Below are 19,661 nucleotides of genomic sequence, written 5' to 3' on the forward strand. Positions count from 1 at the left end.
CCCACAGGGCCGGGGTCGCGCTGCCCCGCCGCCTGCTCCCGCCCGGCACCGCCACGCAGAGCGCGGGGGCCTGTGCGGCCCCGCTGCGTGTCCTCGGCTGCGCAGCGAGGAGAATGACGTTCCCCAGGGACTGAGTCTCACAGTTCCGAGCCACTGCAGCTGTTAGCGAGGTGTTCTGTTTACAGCCGGTCAGCGACTTCGCCAGTCCGGCCCTGAAAGCAGCTCTGAATCTAAATGAACATCCAGGGTAATATTTATTAAAAATCAGAGACCGTACTGAAGCCAGAAATACATCTTCATCAGATGCCCTTTAAAACCTGTCTCGGATAATAAAAAAACCACCCAGCTCACCACGCTTCTCATGTTAATCGTAGCACGAGGGTTCTCTCGATCAATTTATTGTTGTAGTTTTGAGTGATACTAAACCTCTGGAAATGTTGTAAGGATTTAGCGTTTTAAAATACTGAAATGCACTTGGGAAGAAAATCACTATTTCTAGCTAAGGCTTTCTGTGCCAAATGTATGTTAATGAAAACATTCACAGTTTAAATTAAAATGTGTGAGCAAATCTGCCAGTAGAATTTTTAGCAAAATACTGTCTGTAAATTTGAAAACCAGTTCAGGATACCTTTTTATTTTCTATTTTTTTTATGGAAATAGGAAATTCTGTTGTGAGGTTATAAACATAACCTTGATGAACATACTATACAAATACAATTTAACATCAAGCTGTTTTAATCAGTCTTCTAATGTTAAAAACCCAACCAAAAAAACAACCCAAGAATCAAATCTTTCCTGTAGTGCTGTACTTCATACAGGTTAAAACTATCTCCTAAATATTTCTATTCAGATTCCATATAAAGCAATAGTAGCCAATTTTGGTCAATAGTTTAGAAGAAAAAAAATGGAAATTTTTGGTGTTGGACTAACATTGATTGCACACACAGCTGAACAAAGCTTGGTCAAAGACACATGGGAGCATAATGAGTGTGTGGGGGGCAGGGATGGACCGGGGAACAGATCTTTGTTCCTGTTGAAGTCCTGCTGTTTATGGTCACTGCACATGGAAGTGTCCATGCCAGCATTTGGTGGCCCATCCCAAGCAGCTGGATTAGAGTAGAAAGTCTACTCTGCTAGAGTAGAAAGTCTGGAGCAGAACTAAACTCCGCACAAAACACTGTTGGCTACTTCTCCTGTTGGCACTGTTGTGCCTGTCTCCTCCTCTCCCTTTTCAACTGGGCAGATAACACACACGTTCTGTATTCCAGGAAAGAAATTCATAAAAACTAATGAAAATTTAAGCAAAATCTTGGGTACAAAAAGTCTTAGCCATCTTCTCCCTCAAAATACCTTTACCCAAACACCAAATCTTATTACTCCAACACCATCTAGTACAGGGACTAAAAAAATATTTTTTAATCACTTTTTTGCTGACTAGGATTTGTCATGATGAGTTGCATCTAGTTTTCAGGAAGACCTGAGGAGAACAGATATAATTTTCCTGTGTGGATTTTTCCTACTACATGAACACATAGTTTAATAGAATGCAGGGTCTCAGCACAGTTCTGTTCAGTGCAGATAAATGGGCTGCTTAATATTTGCCTTCATATTAATAGGACAAGCAGCTCTGCAAACTACTTGATATTCTAACTAGAAAACCTTCTCACCTCCATATGTAGAAATCAAAATGCAGAGGTCTTCACCAAGCTCAGAAGTAAGTCTCAGTCTATATCCACCATGATCTAATGGAGTTATGCACAGGTACCAGCTCCAGATCCTTTAATTGGAAGTTTAATTGATCCTTTCATTTGGAAGTTGTCATGTTAGATGATGGTTTCCACTGAGAATCAAATCACAAACATCTAAAGTTAGATAAATTATTAGAGAGCAAAAAATATACTATTACTGTGCTTCATCTATTTACATATTTAATTATATTTATATACACAGCAACCAGGCCACAGATTGCATAATTATTTAGCTACCAGGCAAAGACTCAGCACGTCACCATGGAAAGGGATTTGTATTAATATCCTGGCTACAGTTTTCTTCACTATTCTGTGCCATTCCTCCTCACCAGTTTCCTAGCAAGGCAGGCAGAATAGGGCCCTAGGTTGGAGCTGTGTTTTCTACTTTGGGAGCAGAAGTAAGGTACTGAAAAAGAAGATGTAAATCCCTTTGGTGCCTCGCCTGCAGCACCCCGAGTGCTGTACGAGTGTTAACCCGGGCTCTCTGTAGGCCTAGGAAGGCTGCCCACCTGGCTTGGACTCAGAAGTGCTGAGGATGCACAAGACACTGCAGGAAGAACAAGTCTCAGTTTTACCAGCAGAGATGAAAAAATACAAAGGCATACTCTTTGCATTAAATGTAAGGAGTGTTCTTCATATGACTCACCAGTGATTATTGAGAACAACTGAAAAGCTATGATTAGCCTCAGCTGAAACCTTGCAGTGTGCTCCTTGCATTTAGAAAGTGATGCCTGGCTCCCAGGAGGTGAGTGGCATGTGTGACAGGGAAACAAAGGGGAGAAATCCCAAGAGGTGATTCTGTAAAATGTGGAAAGGCTAATTTAAATGTAAAAATAAAAGAGTATGTGGATCAGAAAAGCTCTGTTCTCTCTTGCAGCAAACCCCTTACTTCAATAAACTCAGTAGGAGCAAAATTATGTCCAGGTTTCTGAGAGCATAATTGGTGGCAGAGATGGAAGGTAGACAGCTAAGCAGCTCAAAGAAGCTTCCTCTCCTATTCAAATGGAGAAATCCATCTGTGTAAACTGAGCAGAACTGAACTTGATCATGTCATCTGCTGTTTTAGTGTGAGTGTGCCAGGTTCTTTATTATATTTTAAATCCCCTGGAATAAGGTCATATGACAGTTCTCCATGTACTTTCTTAAAATCAGATGTGACTCATCATGAAGTACTGTAATCAGAAAGAAAATAAGCAAAAGTAATCCATAATGAAAACTGACTAGGAAATACTGGATTTATTTAATTTTACAGTACAAGCATTACCTATATATTACCTTTTTTCATCAAGGTGAATTATGATTAATGTCTTCAGTGATCAGAATCCAGCACTCAAAAACTTGTGACTCAGCACTTCTGCTGAATGCCAGTATCTAAATCCTGAATCAGAAAAACAGCTTTACTCACTAGCTCATCAATACAGTGCCAATTAGAAATGCAGGCTCAGTGTCTATGAGAGACAGCATGGCCCAGTGGAGAGGGAAATAAGCATCCTGGACTCCTTCCTGTGTCTGCCACTGATGTCTTCTGTGAGCTTAACTCCTGTGCCTCTGTTCCATCTCTCAAAAACACAGATGCCACTTAAAGGAACAGATCAGAAGAATGCTATCACTAGCAGTGTCAGGATACACGTAAACCCCTCAGAATCCACCTCCTGACTTCTTTCTTTTCAGACTTTGAATCTTAAAAATAATGAGCTCAGTGATCCATTGCTTATGTTACCTTGCCATTTTTCACTATGCTCTTCCCTTATTTGTAGAACTCTCCATGTGAAAAATAAAAAGGTGGCTTGTTGACTCCACGATACAGATGAGTCAGCTATTTTATGTAAGTTATAGTAACAAGAGGATTAAGAGCAATAGCTATGTTTTTAGAACTGGTTTGATTTTTTATGTGTTATTAAAATAGAAGTTGAGTGCTCAAACTCACCTGATAGCTCTGCTTTAAAGAGACTTTTGTACTCTGACTCTTCCTAACAGGAATTTCATCCTAGATGGAAGGAAAACAAAATCATTGTTAACTGAGGAACTGTCCATACAGACTCGTTAACCACAGCCATGGATGGTTCCAAGTGATTTTCTACCAAATGCATTCATTTATATAATGCAAAGACAGGAGGCAGATTTTAAAAAGTTTTCCAAAAGCTGCTGTTAATAACATGAATTAAAATAAGGCATAGAAAATAGAGAGACATTCAATTTAGGATGGAAGTGATTTTAAAGAATGATTTTTAAAAAATTATGTGGTTCTTCCCTACAAAATCCCTACTGTAATCACCTTGCTTCAATAGGTGGCCAATAGCCAATTATCAGTTTTAAGCTGTCAAAGGAATTAATAAGTGAATCCAATTTAATTCTTCATGTTTGTTTCCTCTGGAGGAGGGGCAAAGTGACACTAGAGTTCAGCTATCAAAGAATTAGATAGTACACAGAAGTGGCTAAATCTTTCCATTTCTTCAGGGGAACTGGCAAACTGTCTTTCCTTAGTTGAGTTTTAGTACTCTGGCCATAAATCTGGGGGAAAAAAAGCGCTGAATAGTTTGAATGATGCTCTCTGAGGACACAAACGTGCTTCTAATATATGTGATAAAAAGGGTGAAGACTAATAGCAGCCATATATGGAAAACAGTGGTATAATGGAAAATGATGACGTGCGCTGAATGATCTGTCGCTGGGTAAAGCTCTAGTTCAGTTAATAGATTTAAAGCTATATACTTTTTAAAGGGCCAGAAAAAAAGACCCGAGGCTTGCTCAGACAGCAGAGCCCAAACAGGCCAGGAGATCTGAAACACGGTCTTGCAGAAAGTCAGGAAACAGAAAGCAGACAATGTCAGGATGCCAACCAGAGTCACTGTGTTTCCTTTGGTCCAGCCTGAATTGTGAAGAACAGTAACTTCACAGACAAAACTAACAAGAATATCATGACTGAGTTTCTTCTTCTAATGCTAGAGTTATACTATAACAGCCACACTGTTAAATGTTCTCTGGGACCTTTTAGGCTATTGGAAGACTACAGTTCTGAGATTTAAAAAAATATTTTCTACCTTCTCATTTTCCATTGTTTTTTTAAATTGTTGAAAGTTTCTGTTAAAAATTAGGTTCACATGAAAATTTGAAGGACAAACTTTTAATCAGCTGAATAGAAAGGCAAGACTGAACATCCTGGTCAATTGTGTCATTCACAGTCCATTCAATATCTGCCACTACAAATTACTGTCTTGGACTAGCAGCCCCACAGCAATAGTTGAAACTTCCATTAGATAGCTTTGTGCTTTGCTTTGGAGGCCCAATACATTTTGATGGGCTATTTTTAAGTCAGCCTAGAATTTGATCTACAATGCAGAATACTAATAATCTCTCTGAACTGTCTGCTATAGATCAGAGTTTTAGTTCAACTTGGAAAGCGATCAGATAAACATCAAGTGAGTAACCTGTTAAAGCTGCTGTTTCCCCTTTTCTTGTTCTTGGTTGAAGAGACAGGATTTTGAGCATATGATTGCTGTTAACAGGGTACTGGAGCTGATAGACTTTTGACAGAAATACTTCACTGGACACAAAGGTGCTTCTTGTTTCTGACCTAGCAGCTACAGAAGTGGCACACAAGAACGTACGAAATGGCACGATGAGGCAGTGACTTCTGTTCATATTAGTATAGAGGGTTACTCTGTATTTCTGTGTTTTTGTTTAAACAGATTCATTAAACACCTGAAATGGATTATGAGCAGGTTAATGGATCAAGTAATGGAAAGAAACTATGCTCTGAAATGTAGAGATGAAAAGGACAAGGGGACAACAAGAAGAGTTGTCATCAGACCTTGTCAGTTGTGACTTTTCTCCATGGCTGTTGCATCTCGCGTGCGCACTAACTGCAGTGATTCATGCACCGTACTGGGCTTCCAAAGGTAATTCTGGGATGGACTGTATGAACAAATAATATAAGCTACGTTCTATTATAACAGAAAATCAAGATGTTACTCAGATTTGATAAACTTTTGAATAAATACCACATCACCTGAATGGACACGCTCTACATACTGCTTAAGCAAGTTTTACAATCACACATTGGAAACTCTACCAGCCAGTAGTTCAAAGACAGTGCTCTCTCAGGGGAATAGATGCAGGCGTGACTGCAAGCAGGTTCTGTTCAGGGCAGTATTATGTCAAGAACTGTGCTAGTAAGATATTTTATTTAAATCCTGAGTTTTGAAATAGAAAGTTAATTTTATATGTCAGGTGGATTCATTATCTAACACGGGATACTTTGCAGATTGTTTAAGCTCATGTTCCTATGTACAGATGTGAAAGCAATACAATAAAGACTGACCTTTTCCATGAAAAAGTTAAGCACTCGGGTTGGAGTTGTTATTTTTCAGTTTGAACAGAAAATAATTGAAATATGCTTTCCAGGAAATTCCAGTTTTCCTACAGGTACCTGCAGGTAGTTCCAGATTGTTGAGATGGCCAGCACATAGGAAATCCTTCTCATGAACAACTGCTTAAAAAATCAGACCTGAACTACAGCACCAGCAACTGTGCGCTGTGTTGGGGGGGAAAACCACATGTTACCGAGGGCAGGTATTGTACTGGTTTTGTCTTATTCTCATTACATTTTTTAAAAAGTCTGATTTTTGTAACTGTGCAGTTGTTAAGCCAAGTTGACATATCAAGAACATTTCAGATAAAGCAGAATTGAAAACATTTCTCCTGAACTCTTTCCATGCATTATGTCTGTCCTCTGCAGTCCGTGTCTCTACCATCTGCTCCCAGCTCAGGCTTTCAGATCCAGACAGATGGTGTCATGAGTCTCTTGACAGCCACTGTGAGGTAACAAGAGGGTGATGGTTTAGATCTCCCTTGAAACAATGACAAAGAAACTTGCGTATCAAAATATTTTTTTCCTGATACTCAGTGTGTTGCACTCAAATGACATTTTTTAACTCCTGGTGCAGCAGAAATTAGCTTCCAGTCCCCAAATGCAATTTTCAGCTGCTACTGCAAGGGGTGAAGCGCTGTCATTGAACTAAGTAGCTTTCTCCAAGCTAGGTTCCATCAGATACAGTCTGGGGCCTCAAAACACTGACAAGTGCTTTGTTCTGTACAATTCTGGGCTGCAATTCAGGGATGAAGTCACTTAGGGCATAACTAACTTGTGAAGACACATCTAGGGAATGAAATCCCCATTTAGGCACCTATATAAAGAATAGCCAAGTTTAAAAACTTGTTAAGCTTGTGCTCACATGCCCATTTGATACTAGCACAAGAAAGGCTGAATTCTGCTACTGAAGGCAGCATTCCTAAAAAAAAACCTGCTGCCTATATAATTAGAAATTCATACTTTTCACAGAGATGGCTTACACTAATTTTTCAGGGTCAAATGTTTGCTATTTTAAGAACATGGTTGTTTGTCATTATAGGTACTTACTGCAGTACCTACTAGTTTGTGATCATTTCCCTGCAGTGGGCTTATGCCACACAATGCACGTCCCTGCTTATGGCAGGGGGGGTGGAACTAGATGATCTTTAAGGTCCCTTCCAACCCAAACCATTCTATGATTCTATGATTCTATGATTTCCCTGCAGTGGGCTTATGCCACACAATGCACAGATCAAGCAATACAAATTCCACCAAGTAACTCACTTCAGAGATTCTGATCAAGAAATCTTAGATCAAGATTTCTGATTTCTTGGAACAGCTCAACTTTGTACATTTAAAGGATGGGGAGAGTACTCAGATTCCAGGATCTACCTACCATCATAACACAAGCCTTAGGCTTCTTTGACAAGAAGAGCATGGGCATACAGAGAGTAGCATTTTTCTCATCCTAAAAGACTTCCAGAACACAGATTTGATCAGAACAGCTTTTGAAGGGTAGCCAGTGAATTCAGTCCTCTATACTCAAGGCACTTATTTGACAAAAGCATTTTGGACCAGCTTGTACCACAAGAATATCCAGACTTTTAGCCTTGATTAGTTTAGAACTTTTAACTGCAAAAAGTCTGAAAGCATGAAAAACATTTTACTGTTATTAGCAGGCAGTTTCAGTCTAGTAATATCTTCTAGTTCTGGACTTACAGTCCGTCAGCTGGCATTGCAAGATCCCATTGCCTGCTAGAAATAATTATTTCTCCATTTCTAGACCACTGGTAAGTGCCAGCAGGACCAACCTGTCACCCTCACACACAGTGCTTTCCATTAACCTACAAGATGAAGCCCTGAGCGTATCATGTTCAGAAGCCAGCAGTGGTTTCATAGCATTTCCGAGAGAAAAATCAAAATAACTTTCAACAGGTACTACAAGCTACTATAAAAAGGAATAGCCACTTTTATTAATACTTAAAAAAAGCTGTATAAAGACAACCAAAACACTGTATCACAATTTACAGTTTGTACATTATAAACATACATCTGCCACTAACTTGTAGAAAGAGAACAGCAATACACCAAACATGATTTTATCAGTCCTGACAGGATCCTGTAACATTCAGCTGCCTGTGTAATATTTAGCACATTCTCAGATTCAGTTACAATGAAGTGTAGCTGCAGAATATATCCCTAAAGGGGCATTTGCATCCAAAGCTTAGTTAAGGGAAGCCAAGACAAGGGCTCACCATAGATCTGCACGGCTGGAGTGCCGCAGGCTGACAGGAACATCACACAAGAGCTGGCTCAAACTACCTCCCATTCAAGCAGCTGAAAGAGGGGAGGGTAAATGAGATTTTCTTCCCATGCCTCTGGCTAGAGGGAAGAACCATGCAGATAGTTAACAAAAAAAACATTTTCTAGTTGCAATCATATTCTCCATAGAGTTTTTCCACCTTGCTCTCTTTTACTACTACCTTCACATACTAGGACTGGTTCCCTGCTCTCCTTTGATTAACAGAAACAACAAACCAGATAACCTTCCTCCCTTCTTTCTTTAATTTGTCCATGCTCCATCCCTGCTGTCAAGATAACACAGGCACTGAAACTTCAGCAGAGATGTATAATTTGCTGGAAAGAACATAAAGATTGTGGCTTTGAACTGTTTAAACTGGGGACTTTTTAAAAACCAAGTAATGGAGTATTTGAGAGGTTAATTGAGAGATTCTAGTTTGCATAGATCCTTGTGTCAGTATTGTCAGTGTTTCCTAGCAGAAGAGATTTCAAGGAGGTTGTTGAGCTATCCATGAAGCAAAGACCTCCCTTCCCAATTTGTGACCTATCAAATATTCCTAGCTTTTTCCATCCCTTTTTGTTTTTCTGTCTCCAGACTGTATCTGGACAGGGAGCCAGAGTGCTAGTCCTGAGAGTTGTCTCCACATGATTATAAGTTCTCTCCATGTTCAGGTAGCTGAAATAACAGAATAAAAAAAAATATATATAAAAGGAGACAATTGTTTTGCTATCACAGTCAGCAGGACCAGTATTTGACCCATACACCACTGAGGCCAGCAGCACAGACACATGATAATGCTTTGAAATATGTTATTGGCTGTCATTTCTTAGTTATTCATAATAACTACACACAGTAGTGAGTTCATTGTCAGGTATAAAACAGATGCTTGTACATTTATGCTGCCACCTGCAAGTGAGAAAATAAATCCCAATCCAGGTATATGAATGAAGAAAAAAAAATTAAAGTTCTCATTTGAGACAGAGTAAAAACTTTGAAGATTGTCACTTTGAGGATTTTTGTGCAATAAACTAGCTATTTGTACGCATTTGGATTTCTGTGATAATGTCAGAAAAATCCTTAACAGTTTTCCAGTTTTACTTCATCTTAATTCTTTTTTTCCTAATCTTTTGGAAGGATTCTATAACAAGAGTGTGATAGAAAATATCTATCCCTGAAGACAGCATTGGTGATTAGCATCAAGGAAAGAGCCACTTCCAGATTCTCATGGATAATCTTACAATATCAGACTGGTTTTTAAGACTGATCATTCTTATTTATACTCCTGACCCTAATGCTTCAAATCAGTCCAGACAGAGAGGTGAAATCTGTAACACTGAGCTTTGGAAGTCCAGAATCGTCAAACTGAGTTTGATCACAGTTACTACTGGCACCATGAAACAATCGGATTTGATCTGTCACTACTTCAGATGTTGCAGGTCCAGCAGCTTGAAGTCTGCTCTTTCATGAATCAGTGATGGAATTTTATACTATCAATATCCTGGTGATTTCTGGTCACCTTTAATGGTGATCACAATATCCAGATGCTTTTTTCATCTTTCCAACTTGATGTTGCTTAACTCTTCATCACTTCAACAGAAGCACAACTGAGTCTTTGAACAGCATTTTAAATGACCTTTAAAAATTTTGAACTCCATCATTCACCCACTTCACACATCACCCAAAAGCTTAAATGTGACTTTTTTTTTTCATTTTGCCACTATCATGAAAATCAGCCACTGACTCATAAAGCAGCAAGAAGATAGGAAAACACAGAGCACACCTTCCCCTCTTCTTTATGTTACCTGTGAAATGATGAAAACAGAGTATTAGATGTATGCCCATCAGCTTAATCACTCTTGACATCTTAACTGGTGCTATAGGCATGTGCTGCAAACATGAGAGAACAGCAGTGGCAGGAGATGCAAGGGGTTGTGCAGAGCTGCATTAAACGCATCTTTTGCTTGGTCTGGAAGCTGACCAGTGTCCAAGAATCACTGACTTTCAGGGAGTGGAGCTCTCTACCAATGACTGCCATTGCTTTGTGTCCAGAGGAAAACTGAGGTTATCTGGGAGCTGACCTACGTGTTCAGAGACTCTTATTGCATGCTCCCCTTGAATGACAGACACAGGAGGTCAGAGAAAGCTTTGCTTTTGTAAGGTTTCCTGGTAGCATTCACATCCCTAATGTCTTCTTTCCCAAGTAGGTATAGTTATTCAACAAGACAGAGTTAGTTGTACTGTAGGCTATGAAGGATCACTACAATTTTTCACTGCTGCTGTACAAAGCGTCTGTGAAGCTGGTATGGCACCTGTAGCCTGATCAGTGCCATATATACAGCCCAGTCTACATCCAGTGATGAGTGCACTGAGAGCAAGAGTCATGCAAAAGCTTGGCTCACTACATGCTTCAGGGAGGCACTGGCAACTGCAACCATTGCCAGGGCCATTCAAACCACAACTCAAGCAGCTGGCGATCACTGCAGTGTTTTCTGCCATCTGAAAGAAAGCTGGAGAGCATCTGGTGTCTGGCTTGTCTCTGGCTTCTCATTCTTTGGTAGGATCATTTCACTGATGCATCCTGTGTAATTTTTTTTTTTAAGAGCAAGAGGAAGCACATGGCAGACAACTGGGAGCAGAAAGCCTACACAAAACCCTAACTTCCTGTGTCTGCTGCAGCTTCTTCAGTCCAGGAACGTCAAGGTAGTCAGAGCCCGGTGATCATCATCAAACTGTTAGTGAATTGCTAACAACGGACCCTTGAAACTGTGCAGACAGAATCAATGAAGTCAAAGTGCCTGCCAGTGGCTAAACCACACAACCACACAAACCAGACTGAGAACAACTCCCGTAGGAACCAATGGTTTGCTCCGAGTACAGTATATGCACAGCTTCATAGTGTTGAACATTTGTATTAAACAAAGGAAGAGTGAAAGAACTTGCTAAAAATCAACACGAAACAATCTCTAAGGAGCACAGAACTCATCTATTAAACATGAGAAGTACACAGAGCTATTTAGTTTTCTGCAACAAAAAAGAGAATGTAAGCAGGCCAGCTGCCAGTCACTGAACTGGGCTGACCTTGGAGTCCTAGAAGTCCATTCTTCTTGATGCAGCTCTTGCAGTCTGCTTGTGCTGGTGCCAGGGAGATGGGGGATGCAGGGTGAGTGGGGGGAAAGGGGGCCTCATGTGATCTGTGCCACTCCAGAGCAGCATCTCTTTACTTATCCATGTATGTGTTAGTGCTGTTACTGTGCCTGCTGCCAGTGAGACCAGAATCAACAGCTGCCACAGAAACAAATCTTGTTGTCTCAGGGAGCCAGGGTTTGTTACCTTTATGGGATCATCTGAATCTACACACTAATCCTAGAGTCCAGCTGCTGAAGGTGCTCGAGAACTCCATAGGGAATGGTGGGGTTCCACATCCTGTAAGGGCAAATTCAGAAAGGAAAGAGATTTTAAGAAGCGTAATTAGTTTCACAGTTTTTTGGTGGTTTTGGTATGTTTGTGTTGGTTTTTATTGTTGTTGTTGTTGGTTTTTTTTAAGTTGCCTTTCCCTTTTGAATATTATTCAATAGAAGTATTTAAGAAAGCAGTTCACTCCTCTGTAACCTGGCTAAATCTGGGGACACACTACAGTCATGTTTCCATGACTGTTCTTTAGCTTTCTATCAAACTCCCTTCCCCGGAATGTGTACTGTCAGCTTCAGTCTATTTAACCTCTGATGATGGCTGCTCATTGTTTATCCTTCAAATACAAGTTCTGCAGCACAGCATAGGTCAGGTACTCTGGAAGGGTAGAAGATTAACAAACAGCATATCAATAGACTTACACCAGGTTCTTTATATGGGGACATTTTCGTAGGCTGTCAGTCAGCTGCTGGGCTCCAACACCAGTTATTTTGTTATACTGAACACTGAGGGGAAAAAAAACAAACCAAACCCTTCATTAATCCAGATCATACCATGTAGCAGTGTAATCAAACATTTCATTCAAAATCAGAAATACTGTACGTGCTTATCTGCAGATGGGGGAAGAAAGAGAAAAAATAGATCCTTGATTCAAAAATCTGTAGTAAAATACTCAAAAGGTCAAACAGGAACTTCATTAAGTAAGTTCATATGAGGGATTCCTTATTCTATGTGCCTGAGGTCCTTCTCCAGCTCCCCATGACCCTATTCTCCCATTTTAAAACTGTTTTTTTTTGTTTTTATGGTGAACTGCTCCTTAATCCCTTTTAACCACTGACTGGACTCTGCATAAGCACATTTTCCCTGTGAAATTTTCCTGAAATTTTCTTCCTCAATTTCTGTCTCCTCTACCCTGAGCATTTGAATTTTCAGTATCCAAGCAAGTAAGCTTTCCTGGGCAATCTCAAAAAATTTCATACTCACTCTAGCACTCTTAAAGATGCCATCGCAGGAAGAACTTTCGCAAGATTTTCTGCTCCAAAATCACAAATGCTATTATTGTATAAGCTGCAGAAAACCAAACCAGTATAGTCACAATTGAATAATGGATAATGTAAACAGATTAGATCAGGGAATTTCAGATATCCTTGGTATATCTTAACATCCAATTTATCCTTATCTATTTGCAGTTAATGTTTAAAACACACTTTCATATTTTCGACATTCGATCAAATTAAATATCTGCAAGAAAATGAAGCTCCAAAATTGGGGCACAGCATTCAAAAGATTTCCATGTGAGCAAATTATTCCAGAACTGCACACCACGGTTTCTTGCATTCTCTACTGAGATACTTCACTCAGGCCTATGCCAGACATTATAATGAAGTGGGATGGACCACTGCTCCCATATCAGCAAACACACACCACCTCATTGCTGGCTTAGGGCTTAGCACTGTGCTTAGCCAGCTCCACGTAAGCTTGCAGTAGATCACAGCCCTGGGTGCACATTTGTACAGGGTATTTATTATTCATAAGTAGGTATTATGAATTGGATTTTAAAATCAGTACAGTCTTCATTATATTCCTGAGATATCTTTCTGTACGTCTACATTGGGTCATACATTTCTCTTCTCTCCAAGGACTTCATGCAAGAATGAAGTCAAAAGCTGGGCTGCTGCACATATTTGCATGCACATATTTGTTCCATGTTCAGTAATTTCTGACAGAGATAGCAAGGTATGTTGTATAAAAAAACTGAACAGGATACAACTACTTACCTTAGTGTCTTTAACGAAGACAAGGAAGGAAGAGCTGTAGCTAGTTTCTCTGCACCCACATCTGTTATCTTATTCTGTGATAAGCTACAGTAAGTGAGATCACTTGTTAGTTGAGCACATTTATTCTAATTTATTACAGTGTGGGGAAAATTCATTTTTGATGTCTTTTTTATATAATTTGGATGGTCTGTTTAAACCAAATGCAGGAAAAAAGACAGATTACGGCACTTGAAGGGAAATGAGGAGTTGCTATAGGATTAACCTATTTGTCTAATGAACGTACAGATTAAGTTTGTCCATAGACTCATCAGTCTTCCATGCCCATGGGTTAGTTGTGTCCGTAATTGTTAACACACAGTCCCTTAAGGCTCTAAATTTAATCTATTTCTTTTCAAAATTTCCCAGAACTGTTAAACGTGCACTTACTTTAATGTTTCCAGTGATGTCAGGGTTGGAAAGACTTCAGATAGACTCTTTGCTCCTTCATCTCCTATGCCATTTTCACTCAGAGCATCAAGGCTGGGTGACGACACAGAGAGAATTAGCTTCCCTTTTAATCTAAATTTTTGTGCTTTATTCACCTCAGAGACCACTCTATCTCAAGAAGCTGCTTCTGTGCAGTAGCCTCAATCAGCAAGAAGCATCACACAGATTAGAGCTTCTCTAATAAGCAGCTTTCTGCTTCCCAAATTTACAGGCTAAGAATTTTTTTTTTATTTTACTAGTTGAATGGCTTGACCTATTTCCTTTGATATGCAAGATTATTTAAATGGTTATGAAATAGCTGTGCTCCAGCTAAGCTCAAATGAGATTTCCTGTGCACACAGAAATACAGAACTGACAAAATCCAGTGGATACTGTAAATCCCTGCCTAAACAACTCCTTCTCCAGAGAGGGAATATTAGAAATGATGTTTTTCCTCATTCAGTTATCCAGACAGAAAGAATTTTAGATAGTCACAATTTTAGATACTGGATTCCCTTCTAATCTGTCAAGACAATGCTGGGATACATCAGACTTATTGCAATTTTAGAGCTTTATTGTTTTCTCAAAGTATCATGAAAAGTCCAGATACAATACAGGCAAATGGCCAATGGGCTGTGTCACTCAGGCCAAAGGCCCTCTCAAACCCCAGTAATCTTCCCACAGAGATGACAGCAGAATATTGACTATTGTTGCTACAATTGTTTCTAGCGTAAAGAAGCTTAAAATTCAGAGACAGATGGTTTGTCATGGATACAAGAGAATAAATAGTAACTGGAGTTCTTAAAACTCTGTTTCTAATACTGCTCCTGGTAAAGGAAAGGACAAAGACTGTGTGAAAATACGTGGGCAGAACAAAACCAGATACTAGCCGAGTATGGCTTTTTTATATTTTTTATATGAATCAAATCCACAAAGCTCAATCTCTCACGAGTTTTACCAGAAGTTCAGGATGATCCTCAACACCAGCAAGTGCACAGCACTGGCACAAATACTGAAGTTAATCCCCAAATTAAACACTGCTTCTGGTTCAGGAGGGAGCCCGTTCCCTCCTGGGGCAGACATGACCATGAGTCCCTCAGAAACCCCCATGAAGGACCCTGGGGCTTGGGCACATCATGGAGCTTGAATGAAGACATAAGTAATCTGCAGGCAGTGTTGATCAGTGCCGTGGTGGGAAGGGGAGCTACAGAGGAGAGTAAGAGTAAGTAAGGAAGAGGAAGAGAAGAGTACAGAACCCAGTGGGGCTCTGTACTAAACCTTTCCCACAAGATTTTAACCACTGAGGAGCACACAAGGAAGTGACTGAAGAGGGTATTGAATGAACCACTACCAAGTATCTCAAGGGAAGATGAAGAGCACTAGCTTTTAGTTTGCTGCTACATTCTCTTCATGTTTTTGTTGTTCAGATTGTTCATACAGTTCATTAAGTAATCTTGTTGTCAAATAAAATGTTTCTTGGGTACATGAGCTCCCCCATCATCAAGGTTCTGCTGAGAAGCAACATTAGCAAAGTTCATCTTTAGCATTACTCACTCTAAATGCTGAAGTGATGGAAATGCTGCAAGAATTTCCACGAGTTTTAGGAAGCCTTGAAGGCCACACACTGGACCCAGCCTGGAAAAAAATAAATATAGACATGCAGCAGGTTTTTTACATGCTCAGAAACAGCAAAAGTTATGAATTTTCAAGTTCTTCCTATGCAGGTCCAAATGCAAGCTAGTTTACACGCCTCAGAAGCAGCCATTCCCTACAACCTGCAGCAAGGATTTCTGCTTTGAAGCCTCCAGATGAGGACCCCACAAGGCTAAGGACAGACAGAGCAGAGCTGCTTGCATAGCAGCAGCAGTACACACATTTGTCCCTTTTCTGTTACTCTTTGCAAGACTCAGCTCACTTGTTTTAGATTTCTGTATTTCTGTCCTTTTTCCATTTTTTCAGGTTTTTAATTTTAAGTATTTCTTGATAACTGAGATGGAAAAAAAATCTTTTTTTTTTTTTTTCTCCCCAACTATTGGCAATTCAAACTGACTTAAGATCAACATTTTACTGCAGCTTAAAGCATAAACTGAACTTTAATTTTCCAGCTCCAAGCATTTGTCCCTCAGATGCTAACCTCTTATTTGGAGTTTCCTTGGCATCAGAACAAGTTCAGCCTAGTTAAAAGGATAGGAATTTTAACGAAAAAGATTAAATAAAGGGAAAGTGGATAGAAAATGAGAAGAGAAAGCAGCATAAAATCAGAAGTGAGGCCAAGCATAACAGTTCTAGAGTGGGTCAGATGTGAAGAGCGGGAAACAGATGAAGACCTGATGGAAGTTCTCCATTGCACTGGTGCAGTTTCTGCCCAAACTAGTTCACACACTATGGCGGGATACTTTAAGCAACAGAATAGCCTTGGAGGCTGCTTATAGTTTGTGGGAAAAAAGAAATGTTACTACACCTCATTTTTAAAGTCAGTGTTTCCAAGTCTATCTTCCTTCCTTCAGGAAAATGGTGCTAAATATTTTATTTAGGAGGCATTCTCTGACCTTATCCTCTCATGGCCTAAGCTCTGATAGGGCAGAAAAATACATCAAAGACTTAGATAGAAAAGTTGAGCATCTCTGGGGAAAAAATGTTTCCCAGGTAGTTGGATCACAATCAAGATATTTTATACCCTGTGGCGTGGTATCTGTGTCTGGTGATAAGGTGCTAACTTGTAGTAAAATCAAACAAAATCAACAGAACCATGTTGATCTGTGTCATTGCAGGAGCCAGAAATGATGTTTTTTGAGTTTGGGCCATAACTTAATAAATCTAGTTGAGAAAAGCAAGATAGCAATAAATGGGGTTTACTTAATGCTTTACCATAAACTAAATCTAGATCAGTTGAATGACCGTAGCCAATATCCATGACTCTCTTCTCAGTCTTAAATGTAACCACGTATCAATCAACAGGGAGGTGCATCACTTACGCAAATTCTATTTTTCTGAGGTTTTTGATGGCAGGAATTTCATAACTGCTGCAACCAGACGCATCTTGCACACTAAATAAATCACAGTAGAACCAGAGTATGAGAAATATTTTAGCAATGGAAACAACGATTTTAAAATAATTTCTTAGTAAACTTTTACAGGAAATAAACCACTGCTGCATTAACTAAGGAACCAGGAAACTTCAGAATAACTTCTGATCCAACCTTTCTTTGTTCAATTAATTTCAATCTGATAATTACCTTTCATAATGCAGTTGTTTGCTCTTTTTCCAATAAAATTAGAAATACATTCTTATAAATCAAGGATTTTCTGTCAAACATGAAACTTATTTTAATTAAAATACTCTGCCCATGTTAAAATGGAAGTCACAATTTTTATTTTAAAAAAACCCAACCAAAATAATTTATACATGCTTTTAATTGCAACCAATCCCCTAGCCACATCATAAGCAAGGATGAAACACAGGGTTTATAGATCACATAACACAAGCTTTTACCTCCTGATCTAAAGGATTGACTTGAGTGATTTGTGACCAGTACAAAAAAGCCTTCATTTATTGCCCAGGTGCTACAGCGGGGAAAAAGTCAGTCAGCCCAAGTGATGTAGCTGAAAGCAATTGCTAGATAGCATACTTGGAGATTAAAAAGAAACCTGAAGTAAAAAATGACAGCTGGCTTTTTTATTGGCAGTTTTGATCAATATTCTGCATGGTGCTGTCATTGCTCCTCCCTGCCATGGTAACCACCCCGTATCAGGGTGTAAGAACATTCTGAGATAACATCAGCTTGCACTGCCTTAGTTACTTCTCCTTTGGAGAAGCAGAAGAGTCCTGTCTCCAGCACTGTCAGTGAACCCCCATTTTCTTAAATTGCTACTATATTAAAAGGACTTTTGATCATGAATGAGCTTACCAATTGATCATCTTCTCCTGCATCTCTACAAGGTCTGAAAGGTCACTGACATCCTTCATTGTCTTCACCTTAAAGGGATCAAGAACAAATTTCTCTGTTGATGCTCTTAGCAGTTCGTAGTCTTTTGTCTGTTCTAAAGAATTCCAGAGCCTGACTGTATCACTGAGGGAGGCCCTGTGAAGTGACAAAACATGTGAAATCAACAGATATGAGGCTGTTGTTGCATGAAAGTGTCATCTACATATAGTCCTATGAATAACACTACTATCTACAAAGAATGACCAACCTGAATGATGCCACATTCTTTAGGCCAATCAAGTCTTTTAGCCCTTGCATGTCAATGCTGCTGTTTTGCAAATCCAAGGAAAACTCTTTTCTTGATTTTTTTAAAATAGAGTGCAGTACATGGACATCAGGTGGTGTGAGAACTACACCCAGAAAAGACAGGTCTGGCTTGAGCCTTAAGGCCACATGCTGCAAAAGATAATTGCTTTGTGTTTCATAAATACAATGTAAAAGCTCAAGTAACCTCTCCGGACAGAGCTCATTTATCTGCAGCCTTCTAATATGTTTCAAGAGTGTCTTCGGCTTCTTGGTTGGCTGGTTCACATCCTTACTTGAAAGAAAGCAGAAGTAGGGGTCATCCTGGAGGAACAACAATCCAGCCAAAAATCGAGACACTAAATCTAACCAGTTATATGGTTTTTTCTTCTTGGATAGAAAAGACAGGTACTTTGTTAGACTTTTATCCTTTACTTCTTCTGCTAACATAAGGTGAAGCGCACCCAAGAAATTCTGAGTGACAAAATCAGAGAATGTGCTTCCAAATTCCTCTTCTCCACTATCTGAAAGTTTGGGGAATGCAAATGGCAGGAAAAATCCATATTTCAGAGCAAACTCTTTAACTTCTTTAGAAGGAAGAAGATCACTTTTCATGGCACTCTGGTGCTTTCCTCCAAGGTACCAGGCTATACGGGCTAATGTAGCAAGACTCTCTTGATTTTGCATGGCTGTAATATCTGTTTGCATAGGTGTTATCTTTTGCTGAACAAATTTCAGGAAGATTGTGGTAAGAGTTGAAGGAAGGCTTTTGTCTCCTGTTTCAAGTACTGTCTCACAGAGAAAACAAACAAATCTACACATAACAGGGCTGTAACAATGACTGAACAAGTACTCCTGCTCTTTGATTAATTTCAGTGCATTATCACAGTAGGGTAATCCTTCAAAATATTTGGTTATGTATAATTCTCTTTGTTGAGGAGAAAATCCTAATATTTCAATAGTTTTATCCACTTTGGACATATACTGGTACACCTTGTCTTTTGGTCTTGCTGTAAGTAATAAAGTACAACCATTGAGTATCTTTTTTTGGATTAATCCAAAAAGCAGCTCTTTTATACTGCACAAGTCTTTTTCAGGCTGGCTGGCTGAGCAACGAGGAACATTCTCATGATCGTGCAACCCTTCAAAACCATCAAAAACCAGAAGGACTTTAGCAGGATTTTGCAATATATACTCAAAGATCTCTTTGCTTCCCTCTTGAGGTTTTACAAAAAATTCAAGAAGCAGATCCTTCAGGCTGTATCGCTTCTCAGACAAGCTTATTTGTTTGCAGTCAAACCAAAATACAAATTCAAATTGGGACAACTCTCCATTGGACCAGTCCTGACAGATCTTCTGAACAAGAATGCTTTTGCCCAT

At 39.4% G+C, this 19,661-nt stretch overlaps 1 protein-coding gene across 1 annotated transcript in view; it reads right to left on the reverse strand.

The window, feature by feature from the left end:
- Window positions 1–11,751: 11,751 nt before the first annotated feature.
- Window positions 11,752–19,661, reverse strand: part of CIITA (class II major histocompatibility complex transactivator) — a gene marked incomplete at its 5' end in the record, with an annotated part of 14,274 nt that continues 6,364 nt past the window's right edge. The window contains 9 exons of the mRNA XM_029085023.1: window positions 11,752–11,824; window positions 12,232–12,315; window positions 12,794–12,877; window positions 13,588–13,671; window positions 14,014–14,106; window positions 15,607–15,687; window positions 17,028–17,099; window positions 17,961–18,134; window positions 18,247–19,661. The exon at window positions 18,247–19,661 is cut by the window's right edge and continues 284 nt beyond it. Of these exons, the coding sequence (XP_028940856.1) occupies window positions 11,752–11,824; window positions 12,232–12,315; window positions 12,794–12,877; window positions 13,588–13,671; window positions 14,014–14,106; window positions 15,607–15,687; window positions 17,028–17,099; window positions 17,961–18,134; window positions 18,247–19,661 (2,160 nt within the window). The remainder of the gene's footprint in view (window positions 11,825–12,231; window positions 12,316–12,793; window positions 12,878–13,587; window positions 13,672–14,013; window positions 14,107–15,606; window positions 15,688–17,027; window positions 17,100–17,960; window positions 18,135–18,246) is intronic.

Source organism: Antrostomus carolinensis, unplaced genomic scaffold (genome assembly GCF_000700745.2).
Source record: "Antrostomus carolinensis isolate BGI_N321 unplaced genomic scaffold, ASM70074v2 scaffold33975, whole genome shotgun sequence".
NCBI lineage: Eukaryota > Metazoa > Chordata > Aves > Caprimulgiformes > Caprimulgidae > Antrostomus > Antrostomus carolinensis.